The 21,966-nt window shown below is 36.8% G+C and overlaps 4 protein-coding genes across 8 annotated transcripts; 2 read left to right on the forward strand and 2 right to left on the reverse strand.

Moving 5' to 3' along the window:
• Positions 1-673: 673 nt before the first annotated feature.
• LOC121797628 lies at positions 674-3,532 on the reverse strand. Its single transcript, XM_042196266.1, has 3 exons — positions 3,397-3,532; positions 1,818-1,933; positions 674-1,343 (listed from the first exon to the last, which is right to left on the reverse strand). Exons 1-3 carry the CDS (start codon positions 3,499-3,501, stop codon positions 1,022-1,024), a joined length of 543 nt encoding a protein of 180 aa, XP_042052200.1. The 5' UTR covers positions 3,502-3,532; the 3' UTR covers positions 674-1,021.
• A 1,474-nt stretch (positions 3,533-5,006) lies between these two features.
• On the forward strand, positions 5,007-15,655 carry LOC121799800 (bromodomain and WD repeat-containing protein 1-like). Of its 5 annotated transcripts, none has more exons than XM_042199282.1 (25): positions 5,007-5,566; positions 6,702-7,053; positions 7,148-7,302; positions 7,589-7,828; positions 8,024-8,133; positions 8,244-8,321; positions 8,405-8,511; positions 8,630-8,724; positions 8,805-8,920; positions 9,050-9,153; positions 9,234-9,311; positions 9,397-9,475; positions 9,578-9,746; positions 10,180-10,250; positions 10,454-10,534; positions 10,698-10,768; positions 11,186-11,282; positions 11,356-11,415; positions 11,671-11,725; positions 11,829-12,220; positions 12,397-12,710; positions 12,801-14,253; positions 14,350-14,919; positions 15,011-15,069; positions 15,206-15,655. In XM_042199282.1, exons 2-25 carry the CDS (start codon positions 6,707-6,709, stop codon positions 15,399-15,401), a joined length of 5,097 nt encoding a protein of 1,698 aa, XP_042055216.1. In that variant the 5' UTR covers positions 5,007-5,566; positions 6,702-6,706; the 3' UTR covers positions 15,402-15,655. The 5 variants fall into 5 exon arrangements, with proteins under 5 accessions (XP_042055216.1, XP_042055215.1, XP_042055214.1 ...); XM_042199281.1 differs by having other exon boundaries at positions 5,007-5,401; positions 5,501-5,566; positions 12,397-14,253; XM_042199280.1 differs by having other exon boundaries at positions 5,007-5,397; positions 5,501-5,566; positions 12,397-14,253.
• Positions 15,656-16,575: 920 nt separating this feature from the next.
• LOC121801094 (F-box protein CPR1-like) lies at positions 16,576-17,508 on the forward strand. The gene has a single exon (XM_042200553.1). The coding sequence runs from the start codon at positions 16,576-16,578 to the stop codon at positions 17,506-17,508; it is 933 nt and encodes a 310-aa protein (XP_042056487.1).
• A 708-nt stretch (positions 17,509-18,216) lies between these two features.
• On the reverse strand, positions 18,217-19,840 carry LOC121798577 (serine carboxypeptidase-like 50). The gene has a single exon (XM_042197652.1). The coding sequence runs from the start codon at positions 19,784-19,786 to the stop codon at positions 18,482-18,484; it is 1,305 nt and encodes a 434-aa protein (XP_042053586.1). The 5' UTR covers positions 19,787-19,840; the 3' UTR covers positions 18,217-18,481.
• Positions 19,841-21,966: the final 2,126 nt, after the last annotated feature.

Genomic DNA, 21,966 nt, shown 5'->3' on the forward strand with positions numbered 1-21,966 from the left:
GACATAGTGGCTATTATCTCGTTAGCGAAAAATTATAGTTTGATTAGCGAGCCTAACTATTGTAGTTGAGTGACGAAACTCTAGCTAATTCCAAGCAATTCTTTCAACTTGTTTGGTATTTGCATTATTGCCAATATAAATTAATAAGAAGATAAGGGCATTTAGTTGTTGTATTATTGTAATATAAAATCATTAAGTAGATAAGAGAATTTTAATTGATGAATTATTGTCATAGCCATCTTGATAATAATGTGTCAAACTAATATTGATTTGGTTATAAGTTACGTCTCCAATTGGGTGAGGTTTTTGGAGATCAAGAAAACAATTTGGCTATCTCAAGAATGACAGGTAGGCCTACTACGTAGAATTTTCCCAAAAAAAAAAGCAATGATTATATTAGAGAGTAAACAAAGATGAAAATTGTAAAGTGACCGATCTCAATAACTTTTGTGAAAAGCTTCACAACCATGGTGCACTAATTTAATTTTTTTAAAATCAAGTATAAATAAACAAATAAAGCCTTTCACAGTGGTGGGCTTACACTTTTTATTCCCTCTGTTTATCATGATTGAAGATTTTTGAACCAGCCAGTCAAGTACATACAGCTGGACATATACAACCTTAAAATAAGGAAATCGGCTAGGATGTAATAATAGCATGTTTGACTCCTGGATTCAAAACTTTTCTTTAGGATTTTCTTGGACTATCCAATGTTACAAGTCATTTACTAACTAGATGGCAAACAAAGATTGACAAAATATTGGGATCACTAATACAAGATTCAATGTCTACATAACACAACATCCAAAGAAGATCCAAATATTGTAAGGATAATCTATCAAGGAGGACCCATATCGACAGTACTTACTCTACGTGTTTCTTTCCACAGAGATCATGGAAGCAAGTCCAATGGTCCAATCTCCAATGCCAAAACATGGCATTAGAATTGGAGGAACCAATTCTGATTCGGGCTCTCGACAACACAAACTTAAGCCAGATCCATGTCGTGAAGTCATTTCTATTATTTGGAACTAGGTGATGGTCCTTTTGTATTTGTAACATTCTCAGGAACGGCTGAGCCATTGCCCAACTCTTGTGCACTGCCATTTGCTTCTTCTGTGCTGATGTCATTAAAACTTCTTTTCTTGGATGATGAAGAAGGACTAACCTCTTTGTCTTTCGTTGGCTGCGCTTCAGAGCTAGACATAGGAAACAATGGAGGTTCACAACCGCTCAGTTGACAGAAGACTCTCTCAACAGTGTCATTAATCTCCTTCCCCAAGCCATTTTGATCTAAGATCAAGTCCCAAACTGATCTAGAAGCCTTCTCAAGTACAGGAGCCCTGCATATAGTTTCCAACCACATTAACTCTTACATATTATGTTCTGGTTCCGAAGAAACAAACTATGTGTTCTGGTTTCCAAGAAACAAACTACTGGACATACCAGTTTGCATATGCTTTGTCATAATAAAGCATCATGCTGAATCTGGATAGTGCAAGCTGAAAATCCATTGACAATGCTAAACTTCAATGTTTTGAATGGCAGGAAGTAGCTAGCTACATGCAAGCCTTCTAGAGATTAAAACCCAATGAATAGGAGGATTTAGACAACAAAAGATAGTTGTTCTTAAACAAGCAATTTAAATTTCATTTGCCTTAGACTGATTGCTCTAAATCAACAATTATCGTAAATCAACCCACTATGGACACTAAAAATAGCAAGCTCACAACAAAATTTATTATGGCTTAAAAGTTAAAAGCACTCCAGGAATAATTACATATGCAAAAAATTAATGATGGGTACTAGTAACTTACTCAAGCTCTTGTCGTAGTGAATCAAACAATTCTCGCTTTGTCTGTTTTTCAGCACCAGCAGTATTGAGAACCTTACTCTGCTCCACCATTTTTATTGTGTTGCTCTTTAGCTCCTCCTGCAAGAAATCCAAGACAATGACTTTTTTATTTTATGGATTGCCGATTCATAATAAAGTTAATAATCAAACAATCTCCATGTCCATGAAATAAAGAAACAAACCATCCAAACATCCATGAGAACTGAAACAAGAAGATTAATAAGTAGATATCACTTATAAAATGGAGGTCACGCCACATGCAAATGATATCTGAGCAGTTCATTAAGTATGTTGACAACCACCATGTCACAAGCTCATACCACTTTAGAGTCAGACAACTGAGGAAATATTCTTGTTGGATAAAGATAAATTAACTTCCTAAGAATTGGGAAGGGGGGTTGTTATATCTCTGTTGAAGCTTTTTCAGGAGTCTTAATGAATTGTTGAGATAGAGATGCATTAATTTCTTCAACTTAAGACACAAAAGGAAGGACACATAAAAAAATGAAAAATAAGAGTCTTTTGTGGAATGACTGACAAGGCACAGGAGCTCCTCATTCTCTAGCATAAGTGCAAACAGGAAAGGGAACAAAAGCAGGAGATAAAGAAAATCATGCATATCAGTCATCCTCCATATGTTACATGCATCCAAGCAACACGTACAAATTCTTGGGATGAACAACTAGATGCACATAAGTCGGCCAAAAAACAGTTCATTCAAGCTTAAATTTACATTACAAGCTTCTTAAGATACATCTCATTTATCATAACATAAGCTCCCTAACAATCATATAAACTCCCAGTAAACCCCATGATATTATAGACATTATTCACAGAATACGCATATCACCAATTACGATATATGATATGCCTGGATGTGATGCCTGTTAATTCTTGCATCCCACATCAAGGATGGATAAATGAGTCTCTAGATATAAGGTTGGGTGCAAATCTCGGAGCTAGCTTATGAGAGCAGTTGGGGGTTCAGCCATCAACATCATAAGAAGAGTTGCCCATCGTCACTTCTCAAGGGAACATGCCGTGATGGAAGAAGAAGTATTGTATGCACTCTACTCCAGCACTATACTAAAAGCAATTCGAAAACACAAGTATCCACACATTTTACCACCAAAATGTAAACCACCTTTGTATACAGTATTTTCCATAACACTGACAACCATGCATCACTAGTTCCATCTCAACTCCCAAAACATAAATGAGGGAAAATATCTCCATTCAGCAATAAAAAAATTCATTAGTCGAGATGTGAGCTCACGCAATTCCCAATAACACTTCACAAATACCAAAACTTTGAAAAGAGGTTCACTGAAAAATACTAACTGCTCATGGATAGAGCTTCCCTAAAAATTCTTAGAAACGCGAACGAAAGATCACCCAAAGAAATAAAAATCCAAAACAATTACCAATTTAGCAGTCACGGAGTTCGTCAATGCACGAATAAACTAATAGTAGAAGCGTCAATTACAAAACCTCATGCCTTAAATCACAAAAATCAAAGAACAAACATGCCAAAATCTTACATTGGCTTTTAGCTGGTTGATTATCTTCAAACGGATCGCGTCGATGGTCCCATCGTTCATAAGCGTCTCCAGCACGTCCTCCGGCGTTATCACCGGCGATGCCATCTCGTAAGGCCTTGTTTGGGGATTTCGGAATTACTACTATCAATTTATTTATCTGAAATACTCAGCTGAATTCGGAGATTAAATAGGGCTGTGATCGTGATTCGTGAATCGTTGACTAATGCGGGCCGGGTCGGAATTAGTTGATAAATGGGCCGGGTCTAATCCAGTTGGCAAATAGGCCGTGCCATAATGTAATGAGCGGAATTAGTAATTCTTTAATTATTAAAGTTGATTTTAATTATAATATGTACGGAATTAGTAGCATTTGTTAATTCTAATATGTACGGAATACGTATATATACGCATTCAATTACCTGATTTTCTCTAACTACATTTATCTATGGTACAATTCTTTATGAACGTCTTTGTTTGGCAGCTTTGGAGAGTGATCTGATTTTTATTTTGTAAAATTTTATATTTATGTGTCGTTCTACTATTTAACAAGGAAAGTAATAAGAATCTTGAGAAAAAATAAAATTTATAACTATTCAAGATCTTTATTTTCCCAATCCTATTTTTTTCCTAGATATTTTTTCTTAATTGAACGATTCTCACGTATTTTGATATTTTATAAGTACTACTATTTTATTAGTCTATGAAAATAAAACTAAAATAGTTGAAATTATTAAGAAGAATAATAACAGTAAAATAATAATTATCAGTTATTTAATGTTAATAATGAGTTATCAGTTAATAATGATTGGGCATGCCTAACATTTAGTCTATCACATCAATTAGTCAAGATAGTCATTTTTTATATATCACGGAATTTTAGATGCCATTGTTGTGAATGAAAATCAAAATGAAAAAAGAGAATAAATTTTTTATCCTAATATACGAAGATAACGTCTTGATTGAAACAAGCCTAATAAGATATGATCGACTAACGAGAAAGTACATCTCATTATCTCGATGACGGAAAGTTTTCATTTTATCGTTATAGATTTTCTTTGACATGAGACATCAATGATGATTTATTATTTCACCTCAATTTTTTGTATACGTGAAGAATAATAATATCTTGCATAAATACCATTAGCTTTTTTATATTTGTTTTTAAATAAATTATTATTCCGATGGAATTGAATAATTGATATTGATATAAGCTAATGGTCATGGAATTAATAATTGGTGTAACCTAATAAGTGAAGGATGGAATTGATATGTTTAAAAGAATATGTATAACTGATAAGCTTAAAGAATGAAATATTATAATGGAAAATGTGATTTATTTTATTACAGATAAAAACTTAGTAAAAGTAAAATATGATTAATTTATGTGAATAATTAAAATCTAAAATAGAAAAATAATACTAGTATTAATCAGAGAGGGAATAATTTCAGTTAAGGTCAAAAGTTTAGGGAGTTAAATATAGTATACGAAAGTAGGAGGACTAAGTTGTAAATATCACAGCTTCACTCAAGGTTTCTCGATTCGAAGAGTGGGCGTCTAGATATATATATACGCAAACGCTTCGTTTTATGACTTTATCTCTCTCTCTCTCTCTACAATTCTCTCCAAACTCTCTTCCCCACAAAAGCAAACTACACAGTGTTTATGCAAAAACTCAGAGCTCCCACCAATATCTAACAATTAATCTTATAAACCGACCTCAATTTTATGTGTTTCTCCTCTTTTCCTGAACCCCTTTTGATTCTGGTATAAAATACGATGTCGAAATTGTATTTTATTGCCTGAATTCGTGCCACATTCGATCCCCATTCTTATTTTTGTTTCAAGTTGCAAGCTCCATTGTTCCATCTGCCTTGGCACTGCGTCACGGGTGAATATTTGATCAAACGAACCCTAGAAAAGAGGGGAACTTCAGTATTTAACGTTCTTAGTGTCCAGAATTCGGCGGGGGCGTTTTTTACATGAGCAGAATGGATTATAAATTGAGTGATGTTTTTTGTGTTATGTTTGCGTGTTTTGTTTTTCTGTGTGATTCTGGAGCATGGAGAGCTAAACATTTTAGGGTTTTGTTTCTCAATGCTACAGTGTGATCCGCATGGGAGATGTTTGCTCTGGGTTTTGGAATTATAGAGTGATTAAAGAACTTGACAGGTACAATTACGTTTTGTTAGGTTATTTGTTAATTTCAGTTTTATGTTTTTGATTTATTTATATTTGAGCAATCTCGATCATGTAATTGTGTGGAATTTAAGTTTTTGTTGGGCATAAGTATCTAGTGTAGTAGTTTGTTATCATTCTTATGCTTGTGGATGCTCCCATGTTAAGTTTATTTTGCTTAATATACCCGAATTGGCCATGTATGCTATTCTTTTGTGAGAGCTTCTAGCAAAAGCATGGTCCAGGGTCAGTGATTAATTGACGTAATATGGCCCGGGTTTGATTGGTTTACTTACTAGCTGTTGGTTGTGTAGTTGTAGAGATGTGAGATGTAGTACTATTAGATTGTGGCCAATAATCTTATCATACATGAGTAGTTTTTGGCCCAATAGGTTTATATTGATATCTTCTCCAAAAAGAGGCGTGAACGCAAAAAAAAAAGCTAAACTGATTGACAGAACACTGGTAACTACATGTGTTGCATTTATAAGAACTTGCACTAACTACTAGTGGATGCACATTTCACTGATGCTAAAGACGTTGCAGTCATCCTTCTGTTCAGTGATATAGCATTTCCAAAGATCCCAAGAGATTAATGGTTATGATTGTACAAACTTTTTGGAACTTGAAATAATGTAAGATAATAAGTCAGTGGTGAGGTAATAGACTGAATCAGTACAGCTATAAGGAAATCTCTATCTAAGTAGTTAAGTTATAATTGTCAGAGACAGTGCTAGCTAGTCCATTTTCTCTTTTCTTGTTAGTACGTAATAACAATGAGGTGAAATAACTGTCTGGTGCAGATCCTCTATGCTTTGGTACCTCTCCAACTAATTGAGTGATAGATTTGAGGTCAATATATATTGTGCCTTTTACTCCTATATCACTGTTGAATATTAGATTTTGTCTTTTAAATTATGTACACTTATGTTGTGTAGTTAAGAACGCAGTGGTCCTGATCCTTTTTTCCCTGCCCCATATTACCTTACTATGATTATCGCCCTTTGATATTTTCTTTCATTATGCTGTTTGGAGTAAGTAGATTACCATTGTGTGGTGCACGGTTGATACTTTCCTGACTGTTTTAGCTATTTTAAGAACGCTGAGCATAACCATATAACCTTCTCAGGACATATGGCTCTCAGGAAATATATCCCCAGTGGTAATGCAACTCCTATCAATATTAAATCCTTGAGTTTCTCTAACAAGGTGGTTGGAAAAGCCAATGAGGCAGATTTGCAGAGAAGACCCACTGAAGCTGATGTGGATATTGACCTCAGAGAGGTATATTTTCTTATCATGCATTTCCTCTCAGCTGGACCATGCCACAGGACTTATGGGCAGTTCTGGAATGAACTGTTGGAGCACCAACTTTTACCTAGAAGATATCATTCATGGTATTCACGTAGTGGCCTGCCCAGTGGAAATGAAAATGATGATGGCATATCATTTCCCCTAAGTTATAATAAGTTGGTGGAAAGGTAATTACTGCTCTTAAAGCTTTTCATATTTTTTCCCTGCTTGGGGTTACTATGGTTTGAGTCGTTTTACAAGTGTGATTGAACTAATTTGTAGGCATCCTCATGTTGAAAAAGATCACCTGGTAAAGCTTCTGAAACAGTTACTCCTTGGTGCAGTTGCTCATACACAAGATGTCATTGGTGAAAATATAGTGAATGCAGCTAGTGTTCCTACACTTCTAGGAACTGGATCTTTTTCACTTTTGGCCAGTACGTATATATAGCTTGTAGTGTATGCTTCTTTTACAATTTTAATGCATCAGTTTTCAAGTTCTCTTTCCTTTGGGTATGCTACTTTAACATCAAGGTTTTGTTTCAAAAAAAATCAGTACTGATCAATGATTTCCATCTATTCAACTGAATTTTGTTAGAGAACAGTATTTCTTTCCTTGTGTGTTTTACAGCATGTTCTTAGGAGTAAATGTAGTAAGGATTGTCCACACCTGTATTTTCTTGTGACAGTTAGGTCATTTGGTTTTGCTTTTCCTTTCTCAAGGTGATCACAATGGGAGGGAAAACAAAAGTAGGCATCCCCCAAGCTACATGCGCTGGCCTCACAAATTGACTGGTCAAGTACATGGATTAAGTTTAAGGGAAATTGGTGGTGGTTTTACTAGGCATCATCGTGCGCCATCTGTACGTGCTGCTTGCTATGCTATTGCAAAACCGTCCACTATGGTTCAGAAGATGCAAAATCTTAAAAGTGTGAGAGGACATCGTAATGCTGTTTATTGTGGTCAGTCATCTTTAAGTGATTTCATTTTGCATTTTATTGTTATGCAGTTTTCTTACTTCTATCAGATTTTTCATCAGATCTATTCATTTCTCTGTTTGTACACATAAACATTTTAAGTTTCATTATACATAAACGTGCAATAAAATAGCGATCAGTGATATAGAGTACCAATCTCAAAGATATTCTTGCGTGCAGCCATTTTTGATCGATCTGGGAGATATGTGATTACTGGTTCCGATGATCGTCTTGTTAAAATTTGGTCAATGGAAACTGCATATTGCTTGGCCAGCTGTCGAGGGCATGAAGTGAGTCTTAAATTCTTACCCTTTTGTCCCATTCTCTCTCTCTCTCTCTCTCTCTCTCTCTCTTCTTCTTCTTGCTTTTATTGGATTGATATTTATAACTTTCTTTCAAGGGTGACATAACTGACCTGGCTGTGAATGTGAACAATACTCTGATTGCTTCTGCTTCCAACGACTGCATAATTCGAGTTGTAAGATTTTTATTTTAGCTATTTTCTTTACGCTTATTGTTTCTCAATACTGGCTGTATCATTGACCTTTTCCATAATTTCAGTGGCGCCTGCCCGATGGGTTACCGATCTCTGTATTACGAGGTCATACAGGAGCTGTCACCGCTATTGCCTTCAGTCCTAGACCAGGCGCTTTCTATCAGCTTTTGTCGTAAGTTCATATTTAATGATCTTGATTGTTTTGCCTTTTATTAGTCTTCTATAGTAAATTGCTTTATCCCACCTTTTACATTACACTGACCTTGATCATTATTTTATTTCTGTGACAGGTCCTCTGATGATGGAACTTGTCGAATTTGGGATGCTAGATATTCCAATACCGCACCACGTACATATTCACCAAAGCCTCCTGAGCCTTTAGCTGGTTTGTTGATGTTTATATGAATTTATTTTTTATGAGAAGATTCTGTGTATTACATTTGTGGAATAATTTGAGTGCTGTAGGGAGAAACAATGTTCCTACATCCAGCATCACTCAACAGACCCACCAGATTTTCTGTTGTGCATTTAATGCTAGCGGAACCGTTTTTGTGACCGGCAGCTCAGACACTCTTGCAAGGGTATATAAATAAATTGTTTTTGGCCTTACCATTGAAAACCACTTTGGCCAATATGATTGAGCTCAATATACTTGACATGAATATTCTTGAAACATCTGCTGTTGCCTTACGGGTGGCTGATCTTTTCAGGTGTGGAATGCCTGTAAACCCAGCACTGATGATTCCGAGCAACCCAACCATGAGATAGATGTCTTATCTGGTCATGAGAATGATGTAAATTATGTACAGTTCAGGTTTGTTTGAGTTGATAACTTTTCTTGTGTGGATTATTTATCAAGTTTTATTTAGTGATTTTTTTCCCTCTGAAATGCAGTGGTTGTGCAGTGGCTGCTCGTTTTTCCTCATCAGATACCTCAAAGGAAGATGCATTACCAAAATTTAAAAATACATGGTTATTGTCTCCCAATTTTATACTGCATTTTTATTGAAAAGTGCTCTCTTATATCTAAAGGATTTTCCTTTTGCTCAATTTGCAGGTTCAATCATGATAATATAGTTACTTGCTCTCGTGATGGCAGTGCAATCATTTGGATGCCAAGATCACGGAGATCACATGTGAGTTTCTAGCCATTTAAACTGTATCATCTTGGTGTTGTTCAACTTTAGTTCGTTATGGTTATTTATTTACCCACTTGACATATTGCACCTCGTTCTTAGGGAAAAGCTGGAAGGTGGATTAGAGCATATCACCTTAAAGTTCCTCCACCTCAAATTTCCCCTCAAGCGCCCCGAGGAGGTCCACGTCAGAGAGTTCTTCCTACCCCTCGGGGTGTCAATATGATTGCATGGAGTTTAGATAATCGTTTTGTTCTCGCAGCTATCATGGGTATGTTAGTAATGTGGTTTACTTTGTATTGTGGAATCAGAAAATACAAGTATCTGGTGCTATTAATTTTGTTATGAATTCTTATTTGATAGATTTCATCACAAACTCAATGAAATGGCTTCAAGACATTCATGAAGCTATGTATTAATTCACATAATTATGTTCACTCGTTCTTGGCTTAAGACTTCATGTATCCTCATTGCTCACTGTCACTGTTCAAGTTGTTTAAGCTAATTGTTCTTGAATATATGTTAGACTGGATTCCTAAGAGAGGACGTTTTCCATCTTTCTTCATTTTATTTGTTCTGGGGGTGTCTTAGTTGGCTCTTAAGCAGTAGATTTCATCCTTAAAGAAGTCTGGGTTGATGTACTGCTTCACTCTAGATACTCAACGTTCGATTGTCGCTTATGCAGGATTTTCATTTTTATGCAGATTGCAGGATATGTGTATGGAATGCTGTTGATGGTAGCTTAGTGCATTCACTGACTGGCCATACTGATTCTGTAAGTTATGCTGTTAATTCTTCCCACAACAATAATATTTATGCTTATGTTGTTGTATTTTGACTGCAGCAGGCTTCTGAGTTGCTCATGTCGTATTGTGTTCTGTTTACATCCTTTTCGTTCTATATTGACTTTTATTGTCATTGTACTGTACTATTGGGCATTTTATGGTTATCTTATGTGAATCTTGTTCCTCATTTTAGACTTATGTACTGGATGTGCACCCATTCAATCCTCGAATAGCAATGAGTGCAGGATATGATGGGAAAACAATATTATGGGATGTGAGTTTGAAATATATATATATATATATATATATATATATATATATATATATATATATATATATATATATATATATATATATTCTTGTAATCTTTTCTCACAAAGCTCCTTTTACCAACTACTCACACCTCAGCTCATGTTATTATTGCCTTATATCTGCAGATATGGGAAGGTACACCAATTCGCACATATGAAATTGGCCCATTCAAGCTAGTTGATGGAAAGTTTTCATCGTGAGTTAATATTCCTAGAAGAAACTTAAATCTTGTTTTTTATTCATTTTGTGTGTATTCTGAGTTCTGATCCATCGTTAAAAAGAGCATCGACGATGAGTGAAATTAAGTAAGATACTTTTGTGCAAGTAACATGCATATGCCCATTGCAATACCTTAATGCCCGCTATGATGGCTTCAGAAGTTTCTGGTCTATTTCTTTTTGTTTTATTCCGGTTACTACTTCTATAGTGTGTTTGAACAAGGTTAAGTTGTCAAATATTTTTTTATTTAGAAATTCATTAATTGGAGAAGATGTTTTTTGGCTTTGTCATTATGTTCAACGAATCTAGAGTTTTGTGACAAACATGAAACAACCTGCAGCCATCTCTGTGTTACTAAATGCTGATTGGAATGTGATTTTCTTTGGTCATCCAGAGATGGGACATCTATAATTCTGTCTGATGATGTTGGCCAATTATATATTTTGAGCACTGGTCAAGGTGAATCACAGAGAGATGCTAAATATGATCAGGTACTGTATATATTTTACATTTTTTTGTGTATCCTCAACTGATTCAGTTACTGACTGTATTCTTCATAAATAGTTCTTTCTAGGGGATTATAGGCCTCTTATTCATGACACACATGGAAATGTTCTTGACCAGGTTGGTGTCTGCAACTTCTACTATGCAATCTTCTGGAATCTTATTATCTTCAATATATTTTTTTATTGTTTTTCCACTTCAATCTTGACTCTGCCTTAGTTACCAGGGAACCTCTACTCATTTTCGCAATCCTTAAAACATGCAACTTTTTTTTGTTGATGGACGTTAAATGTGGGCATTATTCATATCGCAAATACATGTATCATATGTGACTGTTATATTGCTAATTGAGTGATGCTTGCTTTATTAATACAGGAAACACAGCTCGCTCCTTATCGGAGAAATATGCAAGATCTCCTGTGTGATTCTGGTAAACTGACCTCTCTGATAGTACATTTTTGTTATAATATACTTATGAGTATTTTATTGTTGTAGTGCTTTTCACCGTGTTTCTTTCTATTTGGCTGCATAAGGTATGATACCATATCCGGAACCTTATCAGAGTACTTACCAACAACGACGGCTTGGTGCTCTTGGAATTGAGTGGCGCCCATCATCTTTAAGATTTGCTGTTGGGCCAGATTTCGCTCTGGACCCAGATTTCCAAATGCTTCCCATTGCAGACTTGGAGACATTAATAGTTCCACTACCTGAGTTTGTTGATGCAATGGATTGGGAACCACCAGTTGAGATTCGTAGTGATGATAATGATTCAGAATATAATATGGCAGAGGACGACTCATCTGGATGGGAGCAAGCAAGTTTAAATTTGGATTCTGATGAGTTAGAAAGCAGCTCCGAGAACAGTGAGGTTGAGGACTTGCTCCGAGATGACCATCGTAGATCCAAGAGAAAGAAGCAGAAGGTAAAGGTGATCTCTCTGCTAAATGCAGACCAGGACTTCTGAGTTATTTTTCAAATCTTATTGCTTTAGGATGGGTGAAGTGACGTATTTGCTGTGAAAGTAAAATGCTGAATGTGAGTTTGTGAGCTTGGGTGGCCACTTTGGTTTTTAATTGTTTTGTTTGTTATTCTTTTCAGGTGGAGATTATGACATCTTCCGGGAGGCGTGTGAAGCGGAGAAATTTGGACCAGAGTGATGATAGTTCAATTAGGAACAACCGCACTAGGAAATCACGGAATGGAAAAAAAACTAAACGTAAGAAGTCCTCATCAAAGTCAAGGCCTCAGAGAGCAGCTGCTAGAAACGCACTTCATTTGTTCTCTCGAATAACAGGGGCATCTACAGATGGAGATATAAATGGCTCTGATCACAATTCATCTGAAAGTGAATCTGCACTGCAGGACTCAAGCTTTGAAAGTGAAGAATCAGATGCATCCTTGCCAAATGAGCGGTATGAAAATCTTAAGGGGAAAGAAATATCATTGAACCATGCAGTGAGCACAGAGCAAACTCATCCTGAATCTCATTTGCCTGGAAACAGGAAGAAGTTGATCCTGAAATTACCAAACCGCGACTCAACTAAATTTGCTTCCCAACACAACATCGGGTTGAATGGGCAATACGCTGTAGCAAGCTCATCATCGAGAAATTTTCAGGAAGTCAACACAAATAAATATTCTGAAGAGGACTGTCACTATGTTGGTGTTGATGGTCATAAAGGGAAGAGAAGCCATATGGATCTTCTTAGAGGATGCGAAGATGGTTCAATTACTTGGGTAGGAGCCAGATCTCGCACCTCTAAGAGGTTGAAGATTGGAGAATCTTCAGCATCAGGTTTATTTTCGAGATCTGGTCCACTTCGTCATCACGAAATTCACACAGAAAATACTGCAAATGACCTTTCAACATTTCCAGAGGACAATAGTTCAGAGCACCCAACTTTTGGGATCCAAGGTCATGAAGGAAGTTTAGAAGATAAGACAGAGATAACTTGCGAGGTTAGTGCACCTGGAAGTTCAGAGAGAGCAGAAAATGTCGTGGGACCCTTGGCATTGCATGAGGTGAACGATGGTGGTGCTTCCTCAAGTCAGTGCCATGAGGTTTGCAATGGCTCAACGATTCCTTCTGTCGCCTACATAAATGAGACTGAGACTGAGACTGAGAATGGACTCAAATTGAAGGAAAATGGTGTTCAAATCCCAACAAAGTTGCGAATTAAGTCTAGTAGTCTTTCAAGAGATATTGTTGATAATAAGCCTAGCAGTCTTTCAATAGATATTAATAATGATCCCAGAAAAGCAATTGCAGGAGATACTGCCATGCCATGTGAAAGCAAGGATGCAGAAAATAATTTGGATGTACCAGTTTCTGGCGAAGACAAAATAGACATGCCTTACTCTGAAAACAAAGATCAATATGGAGGACTAGGATCAGATGGTCCTATAAATGGATCTTCATCCAAGTCTGAGTTCGAAGGCTCACCAAAATTGGATTCACCTAAAAGGATGTTTACAGCCGTTTATAGAAGGCTAAAGCCTTCAAGAGGTCGGAGTAATCCAGAAGGGGACTCTGGTAGTATGGGACCAAGCACGTCGAATACTGGAAACCTTGATGAGATTGAGGTTCCTCGAGAATGTATTCGTAAGGCCAGGTCTATCCGGGTGAGATCAACTGCTCGTGATCTAGCCTCATCAGTAGGCAACTTCACATTTATGGAACCCCATGATAATTCTGAAGATACATCGAATGATGTTGCCAAGGCTTCTCCAAGCAGAGGCGAAGATAACTCTTCGGGAGACTGGAAATCATTACCCAGAAACTCCACTAGATTAAGATCCACAAGAGCCAAGAGAAGCAGCAATTATACTTGTGGCAATAGTCCTCCAAGGAAATCAAACCAGACTGGAAGAAGCTCCTGGTTAATGCTGTCTGCTCATGAGGAAGGGTCTCGGTATATCCCTCAACGAGGGGATGACGTTGTGTATTTGCGACAGGTAGATGCGTACTTCTTTTATTCCTCACATTGTTATAAATTTATATTTGTTGGTTCTTAATAGCTCTGTAATCATCTCACCGAACTCTACCTCCAGGGCCATCAAGAGTACATAGATCACATGCAGGTGAGGAATCCGGGCCCTTGGGAAACTATTAGGCGGAACATACAAGCTGTGGAATTTTGTAAGGTTGAGAAGCTCGAATATGCAACGCTTCCTGGTTCTGGAGAGAGCTGCTGCAGAATGACCCTTAAATTTGTAGACCCTACTTCCGATGTAGATGGCCAATCATTTAATCTGACTCTACCAGAAATCTCTGGTTTTCCGGATTTTCTGGTTGAGAAAAGTAGGTATGATGCATCTATGGCAAGAAATTGGACCTCTAGAAGTAAATGTCAAGTATGGTGGAAGAATGAGGGTGAGGAAGATGGGAGTTGGTGGGAAGGTCGAGTTGTAAGCATCAAGGCCAAATCTCCTGAATTCCCAGACAGTCCATGGGAAAAGTATGCTGTGAAGTACAGAAGTGAACCTGGTGTACATAATCACAGTCCCTGGGAACTCCACGATTCCTGTACTGACATGGAGCAGCCTCAGATTGACGAGCGTATAAGAAAAATGCTCATTAATGCTTTTAGCAAGCTGGAGAAGTCCGGATACAAATCTCAGGTAGAGAGATCCTCCTTTCCATGTGAAAGAAGTGAATTTATTTATTAGAAGAACGGATCAAATAATTGTAACACCCTTTGTGGCTTTGCAGGATTATTATGGGGTTAACAAGCTAAAGCAAGCTTCTCAAAAGACTAAATTTATTAACAGGCATGTCTTTCTCTATTTACCTCATCTGTATTCACTTCCTATATACACTTTTATGTTCCATGTGCTACTATATCATGTATGTTTGTGGTCGCCCGTGCTCCCTTTGGATGTATTATAATTGGACATCACTCAGCAGGTTCCCCGTCCCCTTGTCTCTTGAAGTCATTGAGTTGAGGTTAGAGAACAATTACTATAGGAGTTTGGATGCGTTGAAACACGATTTTGAAGTTATGCTGTCGAATGCGGAGTCATATAGTGGGAAAAATGTGGAGCTCTCGTCAAAGCTGAGACGGCTGTCGGACTGGTTCCATAAGATCCTAGCAGCTTTATAGTCGTACGGAGCACAGTTTTGTAGAGAATGTAGTCAGCATCTCATATAAATTTGTATATAATCTCTCTCCCTCTGTAATAGGTATGCAGTTGAGGAATCTTATAGAATTGGAGGGGAAGGAATACCAAAATTTAGAGACTGACTGCTGCTGGAAATTGATAGCAGGCGATTCGTTCTTTCTTCCTGTATAGTCTCAAATATTTAAAGATCACACTTAAACATTTTCTCTAATTTAGTTCATACTTTTGTCTTGAATCATTTCAGCATTTGATTCTAACAATCAAAGAATGTGAGGAATAAAATTTACTATTATCAGCAGTCTGTAATTTATAAATTTAAAACGACATATCAACTTTAATAAAACAAGTCATTACTATTTCTCTTAAGTTTGTTTTATTAGCGTTGTTTCATACGTATAAACTCTTAATTCGCTTGAAATTTATCAGTATTTAAAAATGTCTCTCAAATTAAAACTACCATGATATGGATGTGACAAAAAACACAAAATAATGTACTATTGTTGTTATTATTGAAATTTAAGAATAAATAAAATTTAAATTTGTTAACCATTACTTCTCTCTCTTAGCCGTTTCTCTTCTCACCGCTCTCTCTTAAGCAACAATATCAAATTGCGAGAATGAAAAACAAAATCAATCAAAACAACTTCAAAACGAGGGAAAATACAAGATAGGATCGAAGCATTCCGTGAGGTTTGATTTCAGTATGAGACTGCATTTGAAGGTTAGTAAATTTTTAACAATCCATGATATTGTTTTTATTCTTCGATTTGCATGACAATATAAAAATTTCCAATCATAAATTTGTGCGCTTTGATATGATTTTTGAAATAAAATTAAGTTTTTAATTAGAATGAATAGATTATCAAAACTATCTTGAATCCAAAGTTGATGTTGGAGGAAGATTGCAGGAGATACCCTATAAGCTAGCCATGTTTTTCTGTGTAAATTACGTAGACGTTCATCTTGGCAAAAAATGTTAAATGGACGTAAATTCTCCTATTTTTTTAATAAATTTCTATTTTTTTCCATGATTTCTGAATACATACACGTTCATGTATTCCGAAATTTTCACTTATAGCTGGTGGATTTATAATGAATTGACCCTATTAATGCTTGAAGTTGAAGAAAATGACATATTTCTGATTCCTTTGTAGAATGGAAAGGCTAGTTGTGAAACGTTTCAATGGTAACAACCATCATCTAACAGTTCTTTCTCCCCAAATCTTGTATGGAAACCATGAAACTTTCAACCCTTCCTTCATGCACAAATACCAATCAATGTCTCTCAATAGCTGTGGTGGTTTGCTATCTTTCGATGATTTCAATGGCAACATTGTTCTTTGCAACCTAACAACTCAAGAGCTGAAACACCTCCCCCCTTCCAACGTGCCCTGCCCTCCCGGGATAACCCGGACCATCTCCCACGGCAGTGGATTCGGGTATGACCTCAAATCCAAGGACTACAAAGTCATAACCTACATGCTCCATTATTGGGAGGACGAGGAAGGCCACTACCTCGATGACACGACAAAAGTCGAGTTATACTCGCTTGGAAGCAATTCATGGAAGGAGATCCAGAGCCCTCATTCCATGATTTGCCCCAAGTCGGGCTCAGCATTTGTCAACGGGAGTTACTACCGGATGGCGTGCCTTGACTCGGGTGTCGTGGTTGAGTCATTTGATTTTTCTAGCGAGATGTTCTCGTTCTTCCCCTTGCCACCAAACATTGAGGGGTCGGACTGTGCCTTTCACCTTGTCAAGTTTGATGACTCGTCGTTGGGGGCTGTTGGGTACGAGAGGTCGGGCTCTACTAAGGCGTTCGAGCTTTGGGTGTGGAGAGAGGGGAAGTGGGGAAGAGTGTATGGTGTTGCTAACCTTTATCATGTGGAGAGGCCTTTGGGGTTGAGGAATGGAAGGTTGCTTTTTCTTGAAAGGAAAATGAGTGATCACTTAAGTCATTTGGTGGTTTATGATTGGATTACTAAAGAGTTGAAGAAACTTGAGATATATGACTATCCGGGTTATATGAGTATTAGTTCTTATGTTGAGAGTAGATTTGCATTACCGGATTCAAAGCCAATCAATTAATGTGTAAGAATTTTTACCTAGCTCATTTTCATTCTCGATATTACTTCTCTTATGATTTATTGCACAATTTTGGTTTTTGATGATCATCTTACAAATTCATTATTGCAGAGGAAGCTCGTTTTAGGTCTCGCGGACATTGGTGGGCACACATGTTGGGAGGGGCTCGTTTTAGGTCTCGCGGACATTGGCGGGCACACATGTTGGGAGGGGCTCGAGCCCCTACTAACTCTTTTTTAACCACTCTTTCTATAGGATTATTAGAATTTTATGATAATTTTTTATGTAGAAAGCTTTATCTATCAATCTACTTGCTCAGAAAATATTATATTGTGCAAGACAATTTAAAAACAAAAGATTTTTTTGTATAAACTGGTAAAGGGCAAGGTTATTATATGCTTTAGAGCTTAGTCCTTTTTGGATCGGAGCTAAAGCATGTAAAAATTTGTCATAAGCAGTGAGTTATGATATCATGTCAAAATGAGTAAATCAGAGGAGATTGTTGTCCAAATTTGTACTAATAAAAATGACAAAATTTTTAGCAATATCATATGGGACAAGAATCAGAGTCTCAAAATAACATATGCGATCTCAACGACATTTCTGACAGTATGTTGTTTGTGTTCACAAATTTGAGTTGTTTTAAAATCTGTAACTCTAAATTTTATTAATAGGAGTACCGTACCCTATAGATATATGCCAAGCTGTGAATATTTAAATATTACTCCATTTGATCCCCACATCAAAATGGTACACAAACCAAAATATTCATTCATCCAAAGCTTAGTCATGATCATAAGTCATAACAAACTCTAAGCCACTACTAAAGTTACAAATCTATTCAACAATTGCAAGCCAAATCCATTCCAAGATAGTAAAACACCACAAAAATCCCATACAATCTATATCTCTTATTATTCAAGCTACCAACACCCACTACTCAATGTAATTAATTTTCCAATACAATACCATTCAATCATGCTTTTGTACCACCACCAAACAAGCCCTTCTCCAAAACCCAATCTTGCATCATAATTTGAGAATTCAAAGGCTGATCAGTAGGCACAAGATGGCCAGCATTCAACACCACCACATTGCTGAACCTCTCCCACCTCTGCACATACCCCGCCAGCATCCCACCCACCCTCCACACCTCCCTCTCCGCCCCCATATACCCCCCAATCCCCTCCCACCTCATCTCCCTCACCCACGCCGCCGTCGACGTCGGCCCGTCCCTCAAATCCGTCTGCCCCTGATACAGAAGCACCCTCGTCCTCCTCACCAGCCACTCCACCATCGGCCTAACACTCTTCATTATGTCCTCGTGCATCGCCTCCGCCACCGCGGTGCTACATTTGGAGAAAGTGATGTTGCCCGGGACATGTAGGGCCCGCTTCACACCCGCGTCGTTCAGGAAACTGACTACCACGTTATTCGGGTAGGGGGCCAGTTTCCTGACATCATACAGTGTGGCGAGGCCCGACATATTTGTCAGCGTCGCCAGCACATCCGCTCTTGTGTCAGAAGCGTCGCTCCATTTCCGTCTCTTTATGAAAGAGACGGTTTCTAGTTGTAATTTTTCTAATTGGGCCTTTTGCATTTCGTTGATCAGGCCCAAATGGAAGGCTGTGATCGCGTGGTCTTGGACTTGGATTTCCGGGTCGGTTAGGCCGTTTCCAATGGCTATACCGGCAAGATTGATCCTCTTTTCGTAAGACAAGATTGCATTTTTTTTCAAGATGTAGTAGCCCAGCGCCGGCAGATATTTGCCGGCGTAGCTCTCGCCGGTGATGTAGATGGGCCGGGTTTTGAACGACTTGTCGAGGGATATGAATTTTGTGATAGCGACGTAAAGGTGGTTAGCGACGGAATTTTGGTCGCGGGGAATTTCATCAGATGTAGCAGCGATACTGAAACCGGTGCCGATGGGATTATCGAGGAAAAGTAGGCCAAACTGTTTGTTCCAAGAATTTGGATTCGGCTCGAGCTTTACTTGTTGGTTTACGAGCCATGGGCCCAGTTCGAAGTAGTTTGCGATCATTGAGGAGCACCCGGGCCCGCCTTGGAGCCAGATCAAGATCGGGGTTTGAGAAATTGGTGTGTTTTTGGGAGGGGATTGGGATTCGTAGTATGTGTAGAAGATGGCGGAGCCGGTGGTGGAGTTAACGGTTAGGTAGCCGGATTTGGTGGGAAGGGCTTCTTCCGGGTAGGTTATTGCGGAGGCGGAGGAGATGAGGATGAGGAGAAGGAGAAGGAGGAGGAGTGGTGGTGGAGAAGCCATGGATGATGGATATGAGAGAGTGTAGTGAGGTACAAGTGTGGTGTATGGTTTAATTTATAGAGTATGCTAAAAGAGCAAATTTAATTTCACTTCTTCATGTCTCTGACTTTTTTTTTTATTTTCATAGAGTTAATGAATTGGTATGCTTTTAGTGTTTGGGACAATTCAAATGAGTTTAGTAGGCTTGGAAAATCTGTCTTGGTTTTGAGTTATGATCTGGTTTGACTATTTTATTGTAGGAAATTGATTTTAATAAAGAAAAATGGATTTGTGAAATCACATGCATAAGATGGTTGACCTTTGAAAATAGTGGCAATTCACATGTATTTTCTTTTCATTTAATCAGTGATAGTACTATGTCAAAATCTTTGCTTTGATTTCGGTATCGAAGCAATAAATATAAAAAGAATAAATTATGATGTTGATGAACAACTTGGCTTTGGGAATGCAGATGAAATAATGAACAATAATATTGAAAAGTAATGTGTAGAGTCTGTAAGTAAAACTGTAGAAGTGTTTTTCATTACATTTAATAAATTATTATATTCAATATTTCTCAATCTTAAAACAGTAAATTTATGTTAACAAATTTAGTACACCTAAAAACTGGTTTATTTGAGAAAAAATGATTTATTTATGCATTTAATTAAAATATATGAACGTATATATAGTACATGGAATGTGCATAATATTATGGTCATGTATTAATAATTTGTGTATAAATTTTTTACTTTTATTGGAACTTTAAAATATAACTAATACATACTTTAATTCAAATTTGAAAAGCAATAAAGAGGTAATTCAAATATAAAAATAAAAAATTGAAAATGAGATTAAAGGCTAATAAGTCTTTTTAACTTGTCCACTAACTTATATTTATTATTTTAATATATAATTAATACATCAAATCATTAATATAATCTTATTTTGGTTGTACAAAATTTTGTTGTTTATCATCACTCATCTTAAAATCCTAATTAATTAAGAAAACTGAAAGGCATTTCAACTCTAATTATATGTAGAAAATTAGTATGTACTCCCTCTGTCCCTAAAATATATGCACTATTTCATTTTTAGTCCGTCCCACATGAATATGTACTTTCTAATTTTGGAAAGTCTTTTCTTTCTAGTGAAGTAAAACTCATTCTCCACTAACAATACTTTATTTACCTTTTCTTTCTATCTCTCTCTTACTTCACCAATTTTACATTAAAACGATAAAACTTGTGCCGACCTCAAAGTGCATATTCTTTGGGGACGAGGGTATTTTATAAATAAGATTAGTACAAATATGTTTAATAAAATCGTGCAGCGTGAAATAAACCAAAAAAAATCGTTGATTGACGGCAGTGGTGACGTACTAGAGTGTGTTGATTGTAAAAAAACATAGAATAGGAAAAAATTAAAGAAAGGTATGCAATCATGCATGTTCTATTAGTCAATAAATTGGAATTAAATTTAATTAAGTGTAAAGAATGGGGGCTGACCAACTTACGTAATGTTATGGCCTCATTAACTGCATCGTAATTCTTAGTACAGTATATATCTTCCAGAAAAGAAGTCACTAGTTTGAAATTTACTTGAAGGAATGAATTTTACACGTGCTGCAATTCACATATACTCCCTCCGTCCTCAAAGAGTATGAATTTTGAGTTCGACACGAGTTTTAATGCATTATTGGTAAAGTAAGAGAGAGATATAGAAAATGTTTTTTAAGTATTGTTAGTGGAAAATGAGTTTCGTCTCATTAGAGAGAAGAGATTTTTAAATTTGAAATGTTCATACCCTATAGGGACGGATAAAAAAAGAAATAGTGCATACTCTTCAGGGACGACTGGGGGAGTATCAAAATTCATTGAAAATGTTGTAAGTAAAAATTTAATGCATTTCTTATTCAATTTTTTCTTTTCTAAATCTTTAATCTTTAACCCAGTTAAAAACCAGAAAGGACTATATTATCCTACGCTAAAAAATTATTTTGAAATATAGAAAATCGTGAACTGCAGCTATAATGAATTAATTCTCAATGAAAGATTGATGAATTTAATGAAAATGGAATTTTCGAATTCATGGATTGAGAATGTGCTAGTTTTCAGTTAAATATTTCGTTTGGTTGATAATAATAAAATAATGATTTTGAAGTTGACCAGCATGAGATTGAGCCGACGGTTTTGGACCAT

The sequence above is a fragment of the Salvia splendens genome, chromosome 4, assembly GCF_004379255.2.
Source record: "Salvia splendens isolate huo1 chromosome 4, SspV2, whole genome shotgun sequence".
In the NCBI taxonomy this organism is placed as follows: domain Eukaryota; kingdom Viridiplantae; phylum Streptophyta; class Magnoliopsida; order Lamiales; family Lamiaceae; genus Salvia; species Salvia splendens.